Source organism: Pimephales promelas, chromosome 23 (assembly GCF_988280905.1).
Source record: "Pimephales promelas chromosome 23, fPimPro1.hap1.1, whole genome shotgun sequence".
NCBI lineage: Eukaryota > Metazoa > Chordata > Actinopteri > Cypriniformes > Leuciscidae > Pimephales > Pimephales promelas.
The window spans coordinates 15,957,990-15,981,288 of record NC_142791.1 but is presented as its reverse complement, the minus strand read 5'-3'; the positions used below and the strand labels follow the sequence as shown (position 1 = coordinate 15,981,288).

General features: G+C 41.0%; 1 protein-coding gene across 1 annotated transcript in view; it reads right to left on the bottom strand.

The window, feature by feature from the left end:
- Positions 1 to 6,772: 6,772 nt before the first annotated feature.
- The window catches only part of musk (muscle, skeletal, receptor tyrosine kinase), a 36,457-nt gene continuing 19,930 nt past the window's right edge, over positions 6,773 to 23,299 (bottom strand). Inside the window, exons 9-17 of the mRNA XM_039678031.2 lie at positions 18,451 to 18,714; positions 14,917 to 15,080; positions 14,359 to 14,382; positions 14,023 to 14,111; positions 13,050 to 13,209; positions 12,723 to 12,909; positions 10,471 to 10,665; positions 9,114 to 9,262; positions 6,773 to 8,787 (exon numbers count right to left, since the gene is read on the bottom strand). Of these exons, the coding sequence (XP_039533965.2) occupies positions 8,111 to 8,787; positions 9,114 to 9,262; positions 10,471 to 10,665; positions 12,723 to 12,909; positions 13,050 to 13,209; positions 14,023 to 14,111; positions 14,359 to 14,382; positions 14,917 to 15,080; positions 18,451 to 18,714 (1,909 nt within the window). The 3' untranslated portion in view covers positions 6,773 to 8,110. The remainder of the gene's footprint in view (positions 8,788 to 9,113; positions 9,263 to 10,470; positions 10,666 to 12,722; positions 12,910 to 13,049; positions 13,210 to 14,022; positions 14,112 to 14,358; positions 14,383 to 14,916; positions 15,081 to 18,450; positions 18,715 to 23,299) is intronic.

Sequence of the window (23,299 nt, the reverse complement as noted above, 5' to 3'; positions counted from 1 at the left end):
ATTCCCCTGTGTATTTAGTTCTCCCTCCTTCAGTCTGTGGTGGTCGGTCAATGTTTAATGTTACCTGGTGTTACCCTGTCTTCCTGCCTGAATTTGTATTTAATTATTAGTAAATCTGTGTATTGGAACTTCTTGGACTCAGCCTGTTCTTCTGCCTGCACCCACACCCGTGACAGTTACATTTAAAGTTAATATATTTTAAATGGGTAACACTTTATTTTGCAGTCGCCTTGTTTACAATGCATGCACTTATAGAAATTATATAAGCAACTAACCCTAAACCAAACCTTATAGAATTACATTTGAAGTTCTATAAGGTTTAGTCGTCTTCCATTGCGATTTCCTGCGTATCTAAGTATGTTTAGTGAAAGGTAAAACTTCCGAAATCTCTGTGTAAACAATGAGTGACGTAGACGCGCAAGCGATCACTTCCGGCGGATGCGCAGACCGAAGCGCCCATGCCGTCAGAACAGTTGGACGTGGCTGTGGTTACATGAGGTAACGATATAAATACTGTTCGTTTTCTCACACAAACCGCTCGTTTTGTGTCTTAGGCCATCAATGTGTGCTTACATTTTTGAGTCATTCAATCATGTTTAATTTTGACTTCTCTGTGCATGCTCTTTGAGGTGAACCGAGGGTGGACCCCTTAAACATCCATTATATGACTGACAGACAAGAACGGTTTGACTGAAAAATATCAAAATTGAAAATACTGTGGAAACAAAGACACCTACATCTTTGATGCCCTTGAGGTAAGCTAAAACATATCAAAAATTAATTTTAGAGTGAACTATCCCTTTAATGTTCTAAACTGCAACTAAATTATTGTTTGTTTAACTTAAAATTTACTTTAAATACATTGGAATTAAGAAAAAAAATGTTAATACTATTAATGAGATTGGTTCAATAAATATAAACTCAAAATATAAGTTGTGATAAGTCATTAAAATACTTTTTACAATATACAAATGTGTAACTAAAAATATGTTTAAATATCATGACATACGAAGTTTCAATAGAAATTACATTAATGTATGTTTTAGTAAATGCCATAAATACTTCTCAGAAGTATTTGTATTTATAATATATATTGTATATTCTTTAACTTTAACCACATTTGAAAGATAATCAGAGTAATTATGACATTACACAGTACATGTATTTAAGTACTTGAGGCAAAAATGCACTCAAAAGCTCTACTAATTGTATTTAATATAAATTTACACTACTAATTTATTTATTTATTTTTAAATTTTTTTTGAAGGTTTTATAAATTTACAGTACATTGTAAAAAAATAAAACCATAATTGTTACGGCAAAAAAACGACAGCTGTGGTTGCCAGAACTTTACCGTTAAAAATACGGTAAGAGTGTTAATGGTTTTACAGACTTAACTTAAAATTTAAATTTACAGTAATAAACTGTATTTTATTATCTGATAAAATGATGCTTTACCAACCTTTTGTAAAATATAGATCTGTTTTGTACCAATGTTATACACTGACAACCAACAACTATCACAATAGTGATGAGAGTCACATGATCATCTCAAGTAGTCTTCCAATAGAAGGTTAATACTTCTATAAAGAAGCTGCACAGTGTCATTCACAAAAAAAAACATTTAACACCATCATGGTAACATACATGAAATTTAAAAAAAATGCAATAAACATTAATTTAACAACATTAAATGTAACATAACACCCTAATGTACATTACTGATAGAAAAAAAAGAAAGAAAAGAAAAAGAAAACTATGAGGAACCATAGTTATTTCAACAAAAATACAAAAAATGTGAAGTAAATTTTACAATGAGTTGTTCTTTTGCATTTTTTAAAAAACTGTAAATTTAATGGTATTTTACAGTAAAATTATATCACAGTTATTTACCGTATATAGTACGGAAACTTTCTGTTAACCAATTAACAGTTTTGCACTGTAGCATTTTACCAGTCTTTTACCGTTAAAATCACGATTATTTTTCATTTCGCACTTAAGTCTATATTCTTCTAAAGTATATTCATTTTTTAAAAGTATGCTATTGAACGTCTTTTTCACAAGGGTAATACAACATTTGTAATTGTAAATTGTATTATCTTTTTGTGATAATAATAAATTGTAAAAACATTTTATTTACCAAAAGATTTTAAACTTTTAAACAATATAGCGCATTTGTGCATAATCTGGTATTGTCATGAAGAGTCAGAAGCGTGCAGATCCATGTGCAGTTATATTTATTAAGAATAGTCAGACAGGCAGAAGTCAACGATCGGCATACAATATAGAGCAGGAAATCCAGAGCATAAACAATACCAGGCAGAGGTCAGGACAGGCGGCAACAATCAGAATCCAGGGATAACAGGCAAGGGTCGGGGCAGGCAGCAAACAGAGAATCAAAGTCCAGGAACAGTCAAGGGTCGATAACCAGAGAATCCAGATAATCACAGGGAAACCGCTCAGAAATGTCGCCGGGGCTAAACAAGACTTCGCCCTGATTGAGAGTCAGAGAGCAGCTTATATGGAGGGGTAAATGAGAAACACCTGTGTTGGTGATTAGACCTAGGTACGGGGCATTATGGGAAATGGAGTTCGTGTGAAACCTAGTCTTATCTGGAGTGCCCTCTGGTGGATAAATAGGGCACTCCAGCTGGTAACCGTTACATAGCCCCCCCTTTAAGGAGCGGATTCCAGACGCTCCTTACAATGTCCAGGAGAGATCTGGAGGACCAGGCCCGTGGAGCGGAAGAGGACCTGGAGACTGTGGCGGAGCTGGCTGTGGAGACGACCAGGTCGGAGCAGTCGAAGACCAGGGCGGCGCTGTCGGACCCTCGAGCTTCCAAGGCGAAGCAAAATGTGAGCATGACCAGGGCAGAGCAGGCTGTGGACGTGACCAGGGCGGAGTTGTGGGACCCTCGGGCGGCCACGGCGGTGAAGACCCCTCGGGCGGCCACGGCGGTGAAGACCCCTCAGGCGACCACGGCGGTGAAGACCCCTCGGCTGCCCACGGCGGTGAAGACCCCTCGGGCGGCCACGGCGGTGAAGACATTTCAGGAGACCACGGCGGTGACGACCCCTCAGGCGGCCACGGCGGTGACGACCCCTCGGGCGGCCACGGCGGTGAAGACCCCTCGGGCGGCCACGGCGGTGAAGACCCCTCGGGCGGCCACGGCGGTGAAGACCCCTCGGGCGGCCACGGCGGTGAAGACCCCTCAGGCGGCCACGGCAGAGCAGGACGAAATGAAGGCCATGTCTGTATCGCCTCCATGGCCCTCACAAGGTACCTACTGCCCCCCCCCAAAAAATACTTGGAGAAGTCCACAGGGAATTGACGGGCACAGCTTGAACAGAGCTTGAAAGGCACAGGCAGAGCGAGGCGCAGAGGCGGGGCTGGCAGGGCGAGGCGCAGAGGCGGGGCCGGCAGGGCGAGGCGCAGAGGCGGGGCCGGCAGGGCGAGGCGCAGAGGCGGGGCCAGCAGGGCGTGGCGCAGAGGCGGGGCCGGCAGGGCGAGGCGCAGAGGCGGGGCCGACAGGGCGAGGAGTCCTGGTAAGCTCACCGAAGCCTGGCGAACTGAACGAGCCCTCCTTCTCCTCCTGCGGCGGCGTTTCACTTGAACTGAAGATTCAATCACATGAACTGAAGACTCATGATGACTCACTTGAACTGGAGCTTCATCACTCGCGATGCTTGAGTGAAGTGCAGGCTCGGCAGGGCTGACGGTCTCGGACTGGACGGTCTCTGGCTGGACGGTCACTGGCTGGACGGTCACTGGCTGGACGGTCATTGGCTGGACGGTCACTGGCTGGACGGTCTCTGGCTGGACGGTCTCAGGCTGGACGGTCTCTGGCTGGACGGTCTCTGGCTGGACGGTCTCTGGCTGGACGGTCTCAGGCTGGACGGTCTCTGGGAACGCCCCCTCGGCCTTCTCCTCAAAGCCCACAGTAAATGATGATCCGCTCAACAGAAGAGCCAGGTCAATGTATTGCTCTAAAGTCCCGTGAGGATCATGCAAGGGCATGAACGAACTGAGCGGTTCAGATAGTCCTCCACGAAAAAAGATCATTAAGCATACTTCATCTAGGCAGGTCAGGTGAGCCAGCTCTAAAAAGTCAGCAACATAATTCTCAATGGAATGATCTCCTTGACGGAGACGCATAAGCTTGACTGCTGGATTCATGACGATGATGGCTGCTGGATCTTGTGTCGGCGAAGTCTTCTGTCATGAAGAGTCAGAAGCGTGCAGATCCATGTGCAGTTATATTTATTAAGAATAGTCAGACAGGCAGAAGTCAACGATCGGCATACAATATAGAGCAGGAAATCCAGAGCATAAACAATACCAGGCAGAGGTCAGGACAGGCGGCAACAATCAGAATCCAGGGATAACAGGCAAGGGTCGGGGCAGGCAGCAAACAGAGAATCAAAGTCCAGGAACAGTCAAGGGTCGATAACCAGAGAATCCAGATAATCACAGGGAAACCGCTCAGAAATGTCGCCGGGGCTAAACAAGACTTCGCCCTGATTGAGAGTCAGAGAGCAGCTTATATGGAGGGGTAAATGAGAAACACCTGTGTTGGTGATTAGACCTAGGTACGGGGCATTATGGGAAATGGAGTTCGTGTGAAACCTAGTCTTATCTGGAGTGCCCTCTGGTGGATAAATAGGGCACTCCAGCTGGTAACCGTTACAGGTATCCATTAAGTAATATAGTCAATAAGCTTTTACTACAAATGCAAATATCCAAAAACTACTATTCTGAAGTTTAGGAGACCACGGCCATACTAGCATGCGCTTAAGTCCAAAATAAATGAACCAAAATGGGAACAGTCAACATACTGTCCACTTTCCAGGTTTATAATCCACCCTCTCAGTCAAAGACCCTGTGTCAGACCCAGAGAAAAACCAACAACTGGCTTCTGATGGTTTAGACAGAAATTGAAGGATAAAAGGAATTCTGTTTTAGCAATAGAAACAGAAAAAAAAATCTCATCAGTAACTCACTTGCTATTCCTAGACACCGGTGAGGTTACATGGCGATCAAACGGAGACTTGTAGGTCACTAAAGTTTCCTGCTTTCTCCTGAGAAAATGACCCGAGTAATCTCATATGTTTCCATTTGAATTTATAAGATCTCAATAAAATAAGAACCAAATGATCTGACCTATGTCATCTATACATTCATTCTAAAGCTCATTCAGCATTTTATTTTCTAGGATTTTGAGGAACATCTGAGATGTTGGTTCTTAAATGAAACAACCTCAGAGCAAAAACATTCAAAACCTTTGTATTCATGTCTGAAGAGAATAAAGGCCTTTGTTTATCCCTTCTGAAATCCTTAATGCTATCCAACTTCACTATGACTTTTTTATATTATAGTGGGAAAAAAACAGCATTTTTATTTCTTTTTTTGTCTTTTGGAGTGATCAGGAATCAGAAACTGGTAACACTTTACAATACGGGTGCACTAATAAGCATTAATGCATGCTTAACTAATGCACAGGTAATACTGAATTAATGTGTAACTAATGATTATCTAAGTTATTCATTAAATAGGAACTAATTAAGAGTCTGTAAGGTTAATGTATTAGTTCATACATGCATTTTTATTAATTAAATATGTAATTGTGGATTAATTCCATAATAACTAATTTTTTATTGAATATTGTTAATTAATATGTTAATTACCAGAATGAGCCAAAACCTTGTATTTCAACTTCCAGATAATATGACGAGTACATTAATAAGCATTAATACATGATTAATTACTTAATTGTTAGTGCAAATTCATATGAAAATTACTACAATTACTAAATGACTAGTTAATAATGATGTGCCCCAACAAGTAAAGTCATAGTATAATGATACCCTTGCAAATCATTAGCTAATGGTTAATTAAAGCTGGCAACTGGAAGTTGAAGTGCATAGCCTTGCCTAATTTTGGTAATTAACACATTAATTTACACTATTAGTTAATAAAATATGTTATTAAGGAATTAATGCACAATGAAACATTGAATTAATAGCAATTCGTGTATTACTTAATCTATTAATAATATAGACTCTTTATTAGTTCCTGATAGTTCTTCATGAGTTATACATTAATTCATGATTATTTGTGCATTAGTTAAGCATGAATTAATGCATATTAGTGCATCCGTATTGTACAGTGTTACCCAGAAACTTGGTGTTTTTCACTGTTACATCACAAGGGTCAGAGAGAGTGTATGGTTTGAATACAAATCACTGAGGTCCAAATTCACCGGCTCAGTTTTGTTGTGGCCTCTCCATCTTCTAAACGTTCTTGCTCATGAATCCATTCGTCACTTGTTTTTCCTGGCCTACTACTCGGACGTCTGTGGTTTTGCCTCGCTTACTCCTGGAAATTTCAGGGCCATTAAAAATACTCATGGCAAAGACAATGTATTTCTAGGATTATCAGATATGATCTTACATTCCTAGATGATAAATTAAATGCTGGAATAGAGAAACTGTCCCACACACGTTGAAAGTAAATCCTTCACCATCCCTCTTCATTAAATGCCAGCGTGATTTAATACTGTCTCAGTAAGTTCCTGTTTTGAATGCTTGGAGCAAAAACTGGCTCAAATGCAGAAAAAGGTAGTGTCATAAATCATGCTCCATGAGGTCATTTTAGTTCCTGTGATGTAACACTGCCCCCTGTCTGCTCAGTTGAAAAACAAGTGTCCGATAGACTACCTGAGTTGCTACACAAGTGATGTTATTGGAATTGAAAGGTTTCAAGACAACCATAAGAATTTTAATAAATCATTTTATTTCAAGCAGATTCATATCCAACATCTATCCATATAGCTAATATATTAACAGGGTTGGTTAAATGATGTAATAATAATATAATAACATGATAATAACACAAAAAAGTCATGCTAAGCGTGTATAATACATTTTCAAAGCACATTTTTCTGAATCTTTGTCAAAATGAATTGGTGAGTTCTACCAGACACACAGTAAAGTCATGGGCACTTGCATGATATATTTAACATTTTGGTCACTACATATTAAACATACTTCCGCTTGTATTATTTCATAGTTTCTATTGCTTTTTATTATTAGAAATGTGAAAACTGGTCATACAGAATTCTGGCGTATTACTGGATTTTAACCTGATTTCTTTGTCTCAATTCATGACAATAAACAGTTAATTCTTACCAATTTAATCTTAGTGGATGATATGATATATGATATGATATGATACGATACGATACGAAATGATAAAATATTGTTACATACACAAGTCTACAATATTGTCTGATACACTCTTTCACTCTTCTACTTACATCAAATATAATTGAGAACAAACAAATAACCATCTTAACTTGGAATAGCAATTAGTGAAAAAGTAAATGAAACTATTCTACAACATAAAATAATAAAGTGATGATGTGCCACTTTGGAAAAAGCTATTCTACTTAAATGTTTTAAACTTAAATTAAACGATAACAACATTATTCGGTTTTTAGCACTATAGCATGTTTTTGAATGAACTTATTTTATGAATGTTACAAAACCATAACCAGATGCACATTACTCTCACAACTTAACTCAAAGTAGATCCAAAGCAAGAAAAAAAAAAAAGAGGCATTGATACTGTATGTCTCTGCTTGCAGAGATTTCAGTCTAGATTCTTGCAGTGACTGCACTACATCCGCCTTATTATTAGACGTGGACCTTCTTTACTGGAGATCCTTTTAATATGAAACCACCTCAAATCTGACTATCTCTCATCTGATGCCTTTGTACATCTGCATCATTGAAAGAAAACAATTGAGATCCTATGAACAAATGCAAGCATTCATCTTCAAAGACTTTGAGGGATCAGTATTCCTTAAGGTATGCAGGCTTTCCAATAATTTTAGGCTTCTTTCCTCAATGCTCCTCTGTTTGTTTGTTTTTTTAATATTTGTTGGCCCTTTAAGGTTTGTTAGGTCTCTTCTGGGTTGTCTGGAGCTCTTGAGTATACCTTTAGGTGTTTTATCCTTCTTCAAGATCCCTCTGGGCTCTTTACGATTCTAATGAGTTCCTGAATAGTTGCAGCTTTTTTGATTTGTTAAACTACATTTTTAAAAGATCCTCAAGATTTGAGCATCTGGTCATGCATTCTTTCCAGGATGCGGTGAATGCTGGCAAAACTAGGCCGGTCAGTGGGATGACTGCTCCAACACAAACGCATGAGGTTATACAGCTCCTGTGGGCAGTTTTCTGGACTGGCAAGAACATTTCCATCCCTTACAAAGTAGATAACCTCCTCGTGGGTCATGCCGTAGTAAGGCTGCATGCCGTATGAGAAGATTTCCCATAATACCACACCATAAGCCCACACATCCGATTCACTGGTGTAGCGGTTGTAGAAGATAGATTCGGGTGGCATCCAGCGAATTGGGATGGCATCATTTTCACTGGCTTTGTAGTAATCAGCCGCATAGATGTTGCGTGAGAGACCAAAATCTGCAATTTTCACAACCAAGTTTTCTCCCACCAAGCAATTGCGGGTAGCTAGGTCACGGTGGACAAACTTGCGCTCTGACAAGTACGCCATTCCTCCCGCCACCTGCTTGGAAATGGAGAGCTGCTCCAGGCAGCTGAGGGGTGGGTAACGCTCAGGTTCTGACACGATACTGCTGCACGTCAAGGTATCCTGACTTAGACTGAGCTGCTGGGTTGAAGAGCGCCGTCTCAGAAATTCATTCAAGTCCCCATAGGCCATGTATTCAAACATGAGACACATGGGCTTCCCCACCGCACAGACTCCTACGTGGGAGATACACAAATGACAGGTTTAGTTACACTTCCAACTGTCGATACCTAACCAAAAATAAACTTCTGTTATTCTAACACTGGGTCGCGGCATTGAATCTGGTTCCGGAATGCCACAAAGGGGATTGATCCAGGGTTATACACCGGGTCAACTCTGAAATGGATGAGTCGAGCTATTTTGAGGCTTTTTCGATTGCGGTACCCTTGGGGAATGGGCATATGTGTAATAGGAAGCAGATGTGGCTCATTTTAGGAGTGTCCACAAGCAGATGTATTTTAAAAGTGCAAGCTTTGGAAGGCATACAATTGTGATACATTACCCAAGAGACGGACAATGTTGGGGTGATCAAACTCAGCCATGAGTGCAGCTTCTCTTTGAAAGTCATTTTGCATGTCGGTTGAAGCTTCCTCTTTCAACATCTTCACTGCCACCATGGTGAATGGCTCCATCGGCGAAAGACAAGGGGCTCTAAAGGACAGCAGGCACATTTGGAAATAGTAGTTAGAGTTTGCTTGCATCAAATTTAAGTCATTTTAGTTCAAATTTGCTGATCCAACCGAGGGATTTGTAACAATATGAATCTGGAACATAAATCATTCGATGTCTTTTTAGGCAGCATTACCCAGCGTTTGAAGTAATGTACTAGGCAGAGCATTACAACTGTAAAATGACTGTACAGTTGATAGTTACATGGTAACCCATACTTGGAATTTTTCCTCTCCATCCAAGTAAGTGCACACACATTAGGAGTAGTGGGCATCCATTCACCGTGCTGCCACGGGAACGACTAGGGGGTTAGGTGCCTTGCTCAAGGGCACTTCAGTCATTTCCTGCCGGAATTGAGAATTGAACCCACAACCTACGGGTTAACAGTCTGACTCACTAACCATTATGACATGACTGCCCCTTTACAGCCAAAGCAATGTGTTTCTTTACACGCATGCACACGCCTGCAGAACTGGGCAGTCAGCGTATACAATACTTGCTGTAATGATAAACACTTGACTCTGGGCAGTTGTAGGCAACCTTCACTGATCTAAAACCAAATTCCTCCCTACGTATTATCACAAATTGTCAAACAGGCCATAACACCTTTTAAAATAGTTTAAATGGTGATGCTAAATTGTGGAAACAGAACCACAATGGCAGTAACTCAAGAACCAACTTAGAATTCCATTAAGATTACACTTCCTGTGCAGAAGGCTCCTGTGTGTTCCTGGAGAAGTAAACACTTTTCTAATGGGTGTCTATAAATAACCTCCCCAGTAGGGCTTGCTCACACGATAGTGTCTACAGGGAAGTTTCATATTGAAACACATCACATGTTTAGTGTGACCTATTCAGTATCTTATTTCAGGAGACAGTCATATGGTGTATAGATTTTACCCACTGCTGTAATTCCCAGGGGTCTCTATATACCTGACATCAGGATTACACTGTGGTTTGTTCTGTACACATCACACCTTGCTATGCTAATTTTCCGTTGGTTCATTCAGTCATTGCTCTAAAATAAATAAATAAATGGGATTAATTCAATCATTCACACATGTAAAAGTTCATTTTGACATTACCATGCAAAAGAAAACATGATCAGTGTAAACACTGACAGTGCCAAACCAGGACAGACATTAGCACCACTGGTGTTACATTTGCTTGTAACATTTGGTAGCTCTCACCTTGCCTGAAACACCCTACCGAAAGCCCCCTCTCCAATGTCACGGACATATTCAATGTTGTTGCGTGGATATTCGAGACTGAGGAGCTTGGAGTTGAGAAGGAGTGGCAGCCGTTGGTACATGGGGTTGGGGTGAAGTCTGTCCAGCAAGAGCTCTGAGGGGAGGGTGGTCAGAGTAGGTGTATCCAGCACCCTACTGAATACAGAAGCACACATTTTTGTTTTGATATGATTTTTTTGTTTTGATTTACTAATAATTTAGGTCATGCAACTTCCAAAGCAATGTCAAGAACACTTTTGGTGAGAGTTTCCAGTAGTAGGGGTGTGCTACTCTCAATGAGGCTCTTGGAGAACCACCTTCCTGCAGAGTTTAGCTGACCAAGGTGTAGAGGATTACTTCAAAATCACAGGGAGGTGTGTCGGAGCAGAATTGAAGGTACAATCTATATAACGGTGTTGTCAATCTTAGGAGGGCTCTAGAGGGCTACATTAATGTAGATTTTCAACTAAGCCTGAACACTCCGATTAGCTGTTTGAGGTGGTTTGATTAGGTTTGGAGCTGAACTTTGCAGGATGGTAGTCCATGTATGGTAGGCTAATGGTAATCTATGTTCTAGAGCAGGGATGCCCAGTCTAGTTCCAGTAAAGTTTAGCTTCAACCCTAATTAAACACACCTGAACCAGCTAAGCAATATCTTACTAGACCTACTACAAACTTCCAAGCAGGTGTGTCAAGGCAAGTTGGAGCTAAACTCTGCAGGACAGTGGACCTCCTGGAGCAGATTTGGACACCCCTGTTCTAGACTATCATAGATCAGGGGTATCCAAACTCGGTTCTGGAGGGCCACTGTCCTGCAGAGTTTACCTCCAACTTTCCTCAACACACCTGCTTGGAAGTTTGTAGAATACCTAAGCCCCTTTCACAAAGAGATTCCGGAAAATACGCGGATAATGTGACCCGGCATTTGTTCCGGGATTGTTTGATTTCGGTTCATTCAAACTGCCAGTGATTTGCCGGGATATGTGAGTGTGTTCACACACAACCCATAAATATCCCAGAAAGACACATGATGTCAGGATGAGACGTGTTCCACAAAGCTGGTGAACGATCTCAGCTACAGCGTGGATAGATAGGAGCTCCTGGTCTCTGCTTCGTTCCAGTTTGCAGACATTTGTTCGTCCTTTCTTTGTTGATGACGAACACAAACTTTCTTCTAACAGCAACAGAGTTGCGCGATGGCACGGGCGTCATCACTATGACACACCCCTTACGGCATTGGTCGCGTGTTCCGGGACTGATCCCGGCAATGTTACTAGGTCCCCAACCCGGGATCGATGCCGGTATCAATCCCACAGAAGAGGTTCTGGCAATTTCCCGGCATCAACGCACTGTGTGAAATGGGCTCTAGTAAGATCTTGATTAGCTGGTTCAAGTGTGTTTAATTGGGGTTGGAACTAAACTCTGCAGGACAATAATGGTCCTCCAGGACCATGATTGCCTGAGATTATGGGTGCTTCTCAATCGGAAGACTTCTGCAAAGACTTCATGACGGCTGCAAATCTCAGTTGCCACGTTGCCATCAAATGTTGCTGAAGGCCATCGCAATTTGAAGCTAAAATTCACGAAAAATAAACTGATGGAAAATGATAAACTTTTCGGACATGAAAGTATAGATGTTATCTTTTGTTTTTCTTTAAATTGATCATTTAACTCTAAACTGCCAATAATGTAAGCCACTGGGAGACCACATACTGTTGTCATTCACTGTACTGTAATAGAAAGCCATTAATATAAAGATTTGTAATATTTTACAAAGGTAATATTTTTCAAAAATGACATTTAAATAGTATTTCCATATGGTGACAGCGAGATGTAAACATTTATGACGTAGCCATGCACACTTCCTATACCGTCCCATTCTAGCGTTTAATGCTAAGGAGGACACTAGCCTACAAGCCTCCGAAGGACCAGACTAGGAAGGGCGCAGCCTCAGTAGGATGCAGCCTTCTGTTTGAGAAGCACACTTTATGTCTTACTAGAGTTATATTTATGGTCGGGATTATTATAGTTTAATAGGAAATGTTGTTTAATGACTAACAATAGATGTAGATACAATACACACCCTACTTGGTACATCAGTCCTAATGAATCAACCTTTCTGAGGTTTGAGCCGTCAACATTTTACAAGTGCATTTAATTGTATGAATGAGTGACTGTACAACTTAAATGAGATTAATCAGTCCATCATTTACCTTTTCCTCTTTTTCCACATTTTCTTTCTTCTGTGGCACATGAGGATGAGTATGGTAAAGAAGGCCGCCCCAGCAAAGCCAGCAATGACAAAGATGATAACGCTCATTGAGTAAGCCGTGGACACAGGAGGGGGTGGGTATACCTGGACTGGTTTTGAAATTGAGGGGGCAGTCTTCACACTGATAACTAAAGTAAAGAACAACAATGGTTATGCAGATGATTTGGAAGAGCTTTTGTTTTATATTGACTTATGTCAGAGTAAACTATCTAGGATTAGCTACTCCTGTCAACAGTGTATCTTATTAATTAGGTATACATAGATATACCTTCTCCACATTTGGGCACCACACAGTACTCCCAGCGTACATTGGGGTTTGTGGTGTAGCACCATGGCATGTCACTCTCCCCACCTGGGTTACGACAGTAGTTTTCTGCATTTCGCAACTCAGGAATTACATCTACAGAGAGTCTATGTGGATGGGGATCCTGAATAGGATAAAAAGAGAGCGGTCAACAAACAAACTCAAACCTGTGGTCACTCACATATCATCTGCGGCTAAATTCAATACCCCCATTATCCCAGATATTTCCAGCATTCCCAGGTTAAAAACCACTGCATGCATTAAACCTTTCCACATTGTTTTGAAAAGAGACAAAATCTTCTCCATTCAAAACTTCATTTCAAAGGAAACCTCTGGATTTGTGTATTTTGACCCTCCATTGTTTTTGCTGTTAAAACAGTGTTTCCTGTGTACATATCGTTTGAAGGTCACGGAGCACATGCCAACAAGCAGCATTCGGATTGTTTGGGATTAGGGTATTGTTTGAGGATAGTGACGAAAAAACGAATACGTTTGATTACAGCTAAAGGAGGAAACGATAGCATGTTATAGGCTAATACATTTAATTTATTAATTTGTGCATTTTTAACACTTTGTCCAATATTGTAAATCAGGCGTGTCTCTTTATGAGCATCTAAATATATGCAAACATTTTTTATTTGTCGAATGACTGCATTAAATACTGTCAAATACTGGAAAGGCTGCATATTACCTACAATGGTAGTCTAATGTTTAAGAAGCTAATTGGCTAACTGCTTGCTAACATTATTTTCCCTACACATGTTTAAGTGACACCAGCCTTTGGTGAATAGATAGATTTTGCAATTTCGTTAAAAATTACGAAGACAAAAAGAGGAACATGTATTGAATAATCTCACAAAATATGAGCAGGAACATTTCTGAGAAAAGTAAATAGACTCCATTTTGATTTCATGTTGACTTTAATACAAACATTTACCTGTTTGTTCCATCGCTGACAGGGAATGGCAGATGCTGTGACATTGTGTGTTCCTTGGTAAAATCTTCCTTTGTCATTGTAACATGTTGCTATAGGTATATAAATTACAAATGGTCAAGTGTATTGAAATTTGTGTTTTGAATATTTGTTTGACAGAGTCTAAATGTCTGAGGCGATATTTTCATTTTTTAAAATTATTTAGTTCTTCAGTGTTTTTTTAACAGAGGAGTTCAGATACAAGTTTAAATTAAAATATATCTTAAATATCTTTATGGACTTTTAGACTCATAGACTCCACTATATGTGAAGAGAACATGAAGTTAAACTCATACTTACATGTAACTTGATCTTTATTGATATCTGAATAAAACACAAAAAATAATGTGTTTTTCATTGAAATTCATTTCAATTATTAACAAGTTATGTTATCATGCAAGTTTCTAAAAGACAACATAATACCCACTTTCCTACAATTTTCCCTACTGTTTCCCACTGAATTTTGCCGTTTCACAAGTTAGACAGCAGCTTGCAAACATGGCATGGAAACTTTTGGGAACATTTACTCAGCTGTCCAACATCCCCTACTGATCCTTCCTCACATGCTTTGGCTATAAAACACACTAATCTTGTCCATCTACAGGTTCGCTGTCATCACATTCCTCACAAGGCATTTCACATAAACAAAAAACAAAACAAAAAAGTCCTACAGCATTGTCCTGCCAAGAACCATACGTGGCGTTTTTCCAATAAGACCCATTGTTTTCATGGGACGGATGCTTTATGGACATCACTGACAATCAGCCCCAAAATATCACAGGATTCTCATAACTAAACAAAGACCGAATGTCACCCCACAGGAAGGTGTACAGTTATATAATAGCGTGTCATTCTTACCAATGTAAGGAACTGCAGTACATGAGGATGGGTCTGTTTGTTGGCTGGGTAGAGAGGTGCATTCTGGGAGAGTGATGCTATGTGTGAACCCAGGATGAGATCTTTCCTCAGCAGAACGCCACTCCTTATAGCAGTACAGCTCTTTTACTGTGAGACAGTGCTCCCTGCGAAACAACAGAACAGTTTCTGTTTTGTACGTATATAGTATATATAGCATGGGTGGTGCTGTGGTTAAAACTTAGGGCTAGTGTTTGAAAAGTTACTGGTTTCTGGGCCGACCACCATTGTTCCCTTAAGCATGATTTTTAACCTCAGGTTGACCCACTACTGTTAGTTATTTTGGATAAAGGCATCTTCCAAATGACTACTTACTAAATAGTGATATGACTCATTTTCAGCCTTTTCTGTCTATGAGGAAAATTTTGTGATATGAAAATATGGTCTGAATTTGATTATAATATTATATACTGTAGATTATTGGATTTTTATTCAGTTTTTCACAATATAATGCAAATATATATCGAAGCCTAAATTTGTGAGACACATATTTTAATTTATTTATTTTAACTAAATTATATATATATATATATATATATATATATATATATATATTAATTTCTCACCAGAAATTGCTCTTTAACCCCTTAAAAGGGCTAGTTCAACTAAGAATAATAATAAAAATAAATGATGTCCACCCTCAGGCCATCCTAGGTGTTTATGACTTTCTTCTTTTAGCCAAACACAATCAGAGTGATATTAAAAAATGTCCCGTCTCTTCCAAGCTGTATAATGGGAGTGAATAGTAACTGAGTTTTTTAAGCCCAAAATGGCGCATCCATTCATCATAAAAGTAATCATTTAATAAAGCCCTTCTGAAGCAAATCGACGTGTTTTTGTAAGAAAAATATCCATATTTATAACTTATGATATAAACTGACTATAAATTACAAATATAATATATAAATCTGACCCAACGCATTATATAGGATGTAGGAGTAGCGTAAGCTTAGATGAGATTTAACAACTCTCGTGGTTCAAACAAATAGGGCCACAAACTCAAGTTCCTCAGACATTTCTCTTTAAAATTTTTTAGAGTTCTATTTCATGACCTGTGTTTTGTTTTCCTCTGCGCTTCTGCATTTGTCAATGTGTCAGATGTCACTCTTTCGCTGGAACTAGATTCGCGCACGGCCGTTAATTATAAAAATGCATGGCTTGGCTTCAGGAGACCTTTATTAACCCACAGGAGTAGTATTGATTACTTTTATGATGGATGGATGCTTTGTGAGCTTCAAAATCTCCAATTATTACGATTCACCACCCATTATAAAGCTTGGAAGACCCAGGATATTTTTTAATATGACTTTTTCCTTAAAGGAACACTCCGACTTTTTGGGACTTTAGCCTATTCACCTTACCCCCCAGAGTTAGATAAGTCCATACATACCTTTTTCATCTCCGTGCGTGCTTTAAGTCTGTTTGACGCACCCACCGCTAGCCTAGCTTAGCACAGAGACTGGATGTGAATGGTTGCAGCTTTCCAAATGAGTGGCAAAATAACGCAAACGTTTTCCTATTTACATGTTGTGATTTGTATAGTCACAGAATGTACAAATAACAAAGTCAAATGAGACACCGACATCTTTTAACCGTATAAAACCTGGGAACTATTCTCTGAAGGCGAAGCACTGCTACTTTGACGGCGTAATAACCGCATCACCTGAGACACGCCGTGGTGAGGAGCGGAGAGTTCGCTCAGTGTTTGGGTAACAGAGTCAGCAATTTATAAATAGTAAAAGCGTAGTTTAGAGTCATGGGTTTTCGCTCTATTGTAAATAGAGCTATTTATTGTCGCAGCTCTGCGACAGTAAACAGGGGAGGTAATACCATGTTTCACAGAATTCCAACTAAAAACGCTGACTGGATGAAGAAATGGCTAACTTACTCTGGATATTTATCCAAACACACCTAAATAGATTATCAAGGGACATTATGTTTGCTCGGTACATTTCAATGGACGACTATTTTGAAAAAATGGAATTTGCCACACGGACCATAATGTGCTGAAGGATACGGCCATCCCATCGATAGCACAGACAGGACAAGTGGATCACCTGCGCCTGAGGTAAGTGTTCCGTTATGTTTTTAGATGATGACCTACTGTAACAGTGCCATTAGCCAGATCTAATGTAACGTTAGTGACATTATTATATGATTAGGGTATGAATATGTTTTTATCTTGATGCGGTGCGGACGCGCTTGGAAAAAAAACGAGCGCGTTCACCGCGTTGAACTTGCACCCTGCGCGCGGCGCGCCTAGTAGCCTAATTTTGAAATAACCATGGAAATAACGAACTTGAGCGTGCAAAAGGGTGCGATAGGCTGTGAGTTCATTGTGCAAAAACAATTTGTGCTATTACTTTCCCCTTATTCTATCCTATAGTAATGCAATTATACTGTATATTATATACTGTTGAATACATTTGGTTCTGCTAATAAATTGCATTTAAAATATATTGATTCCTGTAATAATAATTATTTATTCATGTGATATTTATAAATCTGGATGCGTTTTTGGTTGGAAATCAATGAAACATGGTACTGTATTACCTGGTCTCCCCTGTTTATTGTCACAGCTCATACAATAAAGCAAACACTAAACTATGCTTTTCTATCTAACGTTAGTAATTGCTGACTCTTTACTCCAACACTGAGCGAACACTCTGCTCCTCGTCACGGTGCGTGTCAGGTGATTGTTATCACTCTGCCCAAGTAGCAGTGCTTCGCCTTCAGAAAATATAGTATTTATACGGTTAAAAGATGTCTGTGTCTCATATGGCCTTGATATTTGCACACTCTGTGACTATACAAACCACAACATGTAAATAGGAAAACGTTTGCGTTATTTTGTCACTCATTTGGATTAGTATGAAAGCTGCAACCATTCACATCCAGTCTTTGTGCTAAGCTAGGCTAGCGGTGGGTGCGTCAAACAGACTTATAGCACGCACGGAGATGAAAAAGGTATGTATGGACTTATCTAACTCTGGGGGGTAAGGTGAATAGGCTAAAGTCCCAAAAAGTCGGAGTGTTCCTTTAAAAAAGGAAAAATAGAAAGTCATATTCACCTAGGATGGCTCGAGTGTGAGGGTTTTTGGGTAAACTAACCCTTCATTTGCATGAATGTTTCGACAAACATACTAGCAATTATTAAATAAACTTTACACACTGGTAAATAAAATTCCTGGGTCTTTAGTGACCCTGATCTCTGATCTAACACAGAAGGATGAATAACTGTCATAATAAGATAAAACTCTGCTTATATTTAATTACAATTACAAAAGAATAAAATAAAGCATATTTGGTTTCCTTTTAGAACAACTTTCTTTCAACGGCACACAAAGAATGACTCGTAGAACTTGTTTGTTTGGATTCTTTTTTTTTACTGTCCCGTAGGATAAAGAAATAATAAAAGTATATCCTACATGGTATATTACCATGTGCCCCAGATGCAAATTAGAACCTTTTTATTACCTGCAGACTGGTTTAGGTGCTGGTCCTATTCCCGAAGGATTGCAGTCCTGGAAGGTGGAGTGGCAGAGCAGGGATTTGGCGGCAGGCCTACAGAAAGAGCTGACCCCATCCAGTTCCCCCCATACACTCTGAGCCAGGTACTCCTGCGCATCCTCTGGGTTTGGGAGAGAATAGTTGAAGAACACCAGAGTGTTGCGACGGAGCACGTTCCGACACACGTCGCCCCTGTATGTGCTGCAATAGCCAGCGCTGCCTTTGTACAGTCTACATAACATAAGACATCACAATGCAATATTAAAGACAACACAATAATGATACAACACATTGTTACAGTGTTCTGTGTGGTTCACATAAGGTTGCTGTGGTGGCAAAGGCTATTTAAAGGATGGTTCCTGTTCTTTATGCATGTTCTGGGTGATTGATTAATGATTCAAGTAAACCCTTGTGAAAGAGATGTGCGCTTAATTGAATTGAATGTGCTCTTGTAGCACAAACAATTAAAAAGAAAAACTTTCGGTTACACTTTCACATAACCTTATCCTAATATGAAGGCCAGGCCTCAACAAAAGCAAGATCAAACATGTGGAAGACCTCCCAGGCCGACCTAATGACCTGTGTGAGGTCAGGGGGGCCTGACCCCTCATGAGCCCGACAGGAGCACCCCAAAATCCGAGAATCACAGAAGCAGCGCCACCTTCATCCTGTGTGGCGCCACACGCCCCTGTCCCACTCACCCACTATAGTGTCCAAATGTCCTGTTGATCCCACTGAACAGTCCCAAGCCATGCCCCCGTCCCACAGACCCACTATTTGCCCGATTACCCACTATAGTGGCCAAATGTCCTGTTGACCCCCCTGACCACTCACAAGCCATATGCCCCATCCTACTAACCCACTATTTGTCCGATTACCCACTATAGTGGCCAAATATCCCATTGACCCCTGCTGACCACTCACGAGCCACGCCCCCGTCCCACGAACCCACTATTTTTCTGATTGCCCACTATAGTTGCCAAATGTCCCGTTGACCCCACTGAACGGTCCCAAGCCACGCCCCCATCCCACAGACCCACTATTTGCCCGATTACCCACTATAGTGGCCAAATGTCCTGTCGAGCCCTGCTGACCACTCACAAACCACGCCCCCGTCCCACTAACCTACTATTTTTCCGATTGCCCACTATTCGGTTGTTAAGTCATGACGTAATCACGCTCTGATAATACTGTTTCCGGGTCCAAATGCTGGGTCCTCTCTATCTGCTTACCGCTTTTTCCCGAGTTTTAACATGCCGCAGTGCTGTGTCCCATGTTGTTTAAATGGATCGGAGTTAAAAAAAACAAGTGACATTCAACTGTCATTCTACCGCTTTCCCTGTGACGAGAAAGAAAAGAGAAAATGGCTGCAGTTGATAAGGTAAGTTACAATTCTTTCCTTTATCCCTAACACCCACTGGCGCTGAAGCGAAGCCAGTCCTTTAAGAAAAGGGCTTAGTCTAACGTTATGGGTTGTAACGTTAATTAGATATGGACGAGCGGAGCGCTTGGACCCGGAAGAGGCTAAACGTCACGCGTGACGTCAGACTTAACAACCGAATAGTGGCCAAATGTCCTGTTGACCCCCCTGACCACTCACAAGCCTTATGCCCCATCCTACTAACCTACTATTTGTCCAATTACCCACTATAGTGGCCAAATGTCCCATCGACCCCTGCTGACCACTCACGAGCCATGCCCCCGTCCCAAGAACCCACTATTTTTCTGATTGCCCACTATAGTGGCCAAATGTCCCGTTGAGCCCACTGAACGGTCCCAAGCCACGCCCCCGTCCCACAGACCTACTATTTGCCCGATTACCCACTATAGTGGCCAAATGTCCCGTCGACCCCTACTGACCACTCACTAGCTACGCCCCGATCCCACTAACCTACTATTTTTCTGATTGCCCACTATACTGGCCAAATGTCCTGTTGACCCCCATGACCACTCACAAGTCATATGCCCCCATCCCACTAACCCACTATTTGTCCGATTGCCCACTATAGTGGCAAAATATCCCGTTGAACCCACTGAACGGTCCTAAGCCACGCCCCGTCCCACAGACCCACTATTTGCCCGATTACCCACTATAGTTGACAAATATCCCATTGACCCCTGCTGACCACTCACAAGCCACGCTCCCGTCCCACCAGCCTACTATTTTTCCGATTGCCCACTATAGTGGCCAAATGTCCTGTTGACCCCCCTGACCACTCACAAACCATACGCCCCCGTCCCACTAACCCTCTATTTGTCCGATTGCTCACTATAGTGGCCAAATGTCCCGTCGACCCCTGCTGACCACACACAAGGCACGCCCCCGTCCCACGAACCCACTATTTGTTCGATTGCCCACTATAGTGGCCAAATGTCCCGTCTGACCCCTGCTGACCACTCTCAAGCCACACGCCCCCATCCCACGAACCCACTATTTGTCCGATTGCCCACTATAGTGGCCAAATGTCCCATCGACCCCTGCTGACCACTCACAAGCCACGCCCCCGCCCCACGAACCAGCTATTTTTCCGATTGCCCACTAGTGGGCAAATGTACCGTCAACCCCCGCTGACCACTCACAAGCCACGCCCCCGTCCCACAAACCCACTTTTTGTCCGATTGCACACTATAGTGGCCAAATGTCCCATCGACCCCTGTGATGACCACTCACAAACCACATGCCTCCATCCCACAAACCCACTATTTGTCCAATTGCCTACTGTAGTGGCCAAATGTCCCGTCGACCGCGGGTGACCACTCACAAGGCCACACGCACCGTTCAACGAACCCACTATTTGCCCGATTACCCACTATAGTGGCCAAATGACCTGCCGAACCATGCTGAGTTTTCAGATTGTAAAAATGCAGATACATTTAGATAGTTCAAACTCTTTTCCTTACAATTAAACTATACTTGTATTCAAACCTAGTATGCCTGATATGGCCTTTTGTGATTCCATTACGGTACAATGTTGCCTCGAGGCAACATGCAGTTTTATGTAATTCCCTAAGATACATTTGATGATATATAATGTAATGTTTTTGAAAATATTTCTTTACTCACCAATGAACATGACTATGATTTTTTGTATTTGATTATCTGGACAGAAATTAGTGAAAAATGCCCTTTTCAGTCGAGAAAATATGGAGCCATGTGACATGAGCATGTGTGCTGAAAGAGGGAACACTTTGGACCCCTGTGCAGTAGCACCTCAATGCAGTAACATGAGATCGACGGGGAGGAGTCGGATCACGATCCAAGGGGTGGAGATGGGTAGGATTAGGGTTGGGTTTAAGGATTAGGGGTGGGTTTAGGGATCAGGGGGCGGAGTTGGTTAGGTTTAGGTGTATGTAAGGTGGGAGGAGTTGGATCTGGATCCGACTCCTCCCCATGGAATTCATGTTCCGCAGTGAGGACCATCTCCCCCTGTGGGTCATGTTACCACTCTTTTTTATTTTCATTGGTTAGTTTTTGAGTTCCCCTCTCCTTAATTGATCAATAAAATTCTATTAGTAGGGGCAACACTGTACCATAAAGAGTTAAGTCCTCTTCTTTGTTCACATATGAAAAAGCCAACCGAATCTCACGGAAGAGTTACCCAATTCGTATAAATTCGCACAAATGATCTGCCACTGACCCCACCCCGAAACTTGACTATCACTTGGGTTTGGACAAATTGCACAAATTTGAACGAATTAGGCACCTCGTACTCACACATACGAATTGAAAAATCCCATCTTGAAATATTCTAGCCCTAATAGATAACTAGGCTGAATCCTTATATCCATATTTTTACTCATAGCAGTTAAAACGTCTGATGGCTTTGAAATGTAACAGCTCACCTCTCCTTAACAAACTGCAAAATCTGAGGCATTAATCATGTTTGTAGTACAAATGGAGCATGAAAAAACCATAACTCTCTGGTAAATAATAACAGGGATGCTTACCCGAGCAAATTGTGTTTATGAGATATAGGGTTTGGAAGTTGTCAAAGAGTAACGTTGCCCTTATGGCTTCTGCTAAACAGAATGGCAGTTTGGACTCGAGTCATATAAAGATGTTGCTTCAAGGTTTCCATACACAACTCTGTCTCATGACTATGCGCTGACTCATGTACACACTGTGCAATTGACAAGAATAAAGTGCAGTTCTTACAATTAGTTCATTCTGTTTAACTTTGCTCTAATTGCACCCAGATGCTGAATGTGAATCGTTTGGAAAATTGCTTGGTTTATTTAAGTTCATGTGTAACTTAGACCATATGGCGTGTCTGGCTTTTAGAGAAGGAGTGAACTGCGTTATCCAGCACATGTGTATATGTTTGCATTTATCATTTGAAATCAACAGAGACATGATGATTCAATTTGAGTGGCCTTTCCAGTGGAAGAACTCCCGTCAGTGTAAACGCAACTGCCGCTGGACCTGAGTCATGCAGTGCACTGTCCAGATCTGTCTTTCATTTGTTTTATTGCATGCAGGTTTCTTATCGATTTATTTTCATAGCTCTCAGGCCAAAGATGATGTCATATTGAATGACAAGCCCTATTAACGTGATTCACTATCAACACTGTCTTAGTGTGGCGACTCGCACACACACACACACACACACACACACACACACTAATAAATCACTACAATTCAAATAAAAAATAAATAATTTTTTACTTATAATTATATTTTATTTAATTAAATAAAGAGAAAATAAAGCCATTAAAGAAGTAGTTCACTTAAAAAAAAAAAAAACTTTTGCTGATAATTTCCTCACCCCCATGTCATGCAAGATGTCCACGTCTTTCTTTCTTCAGTCGAAAAGAA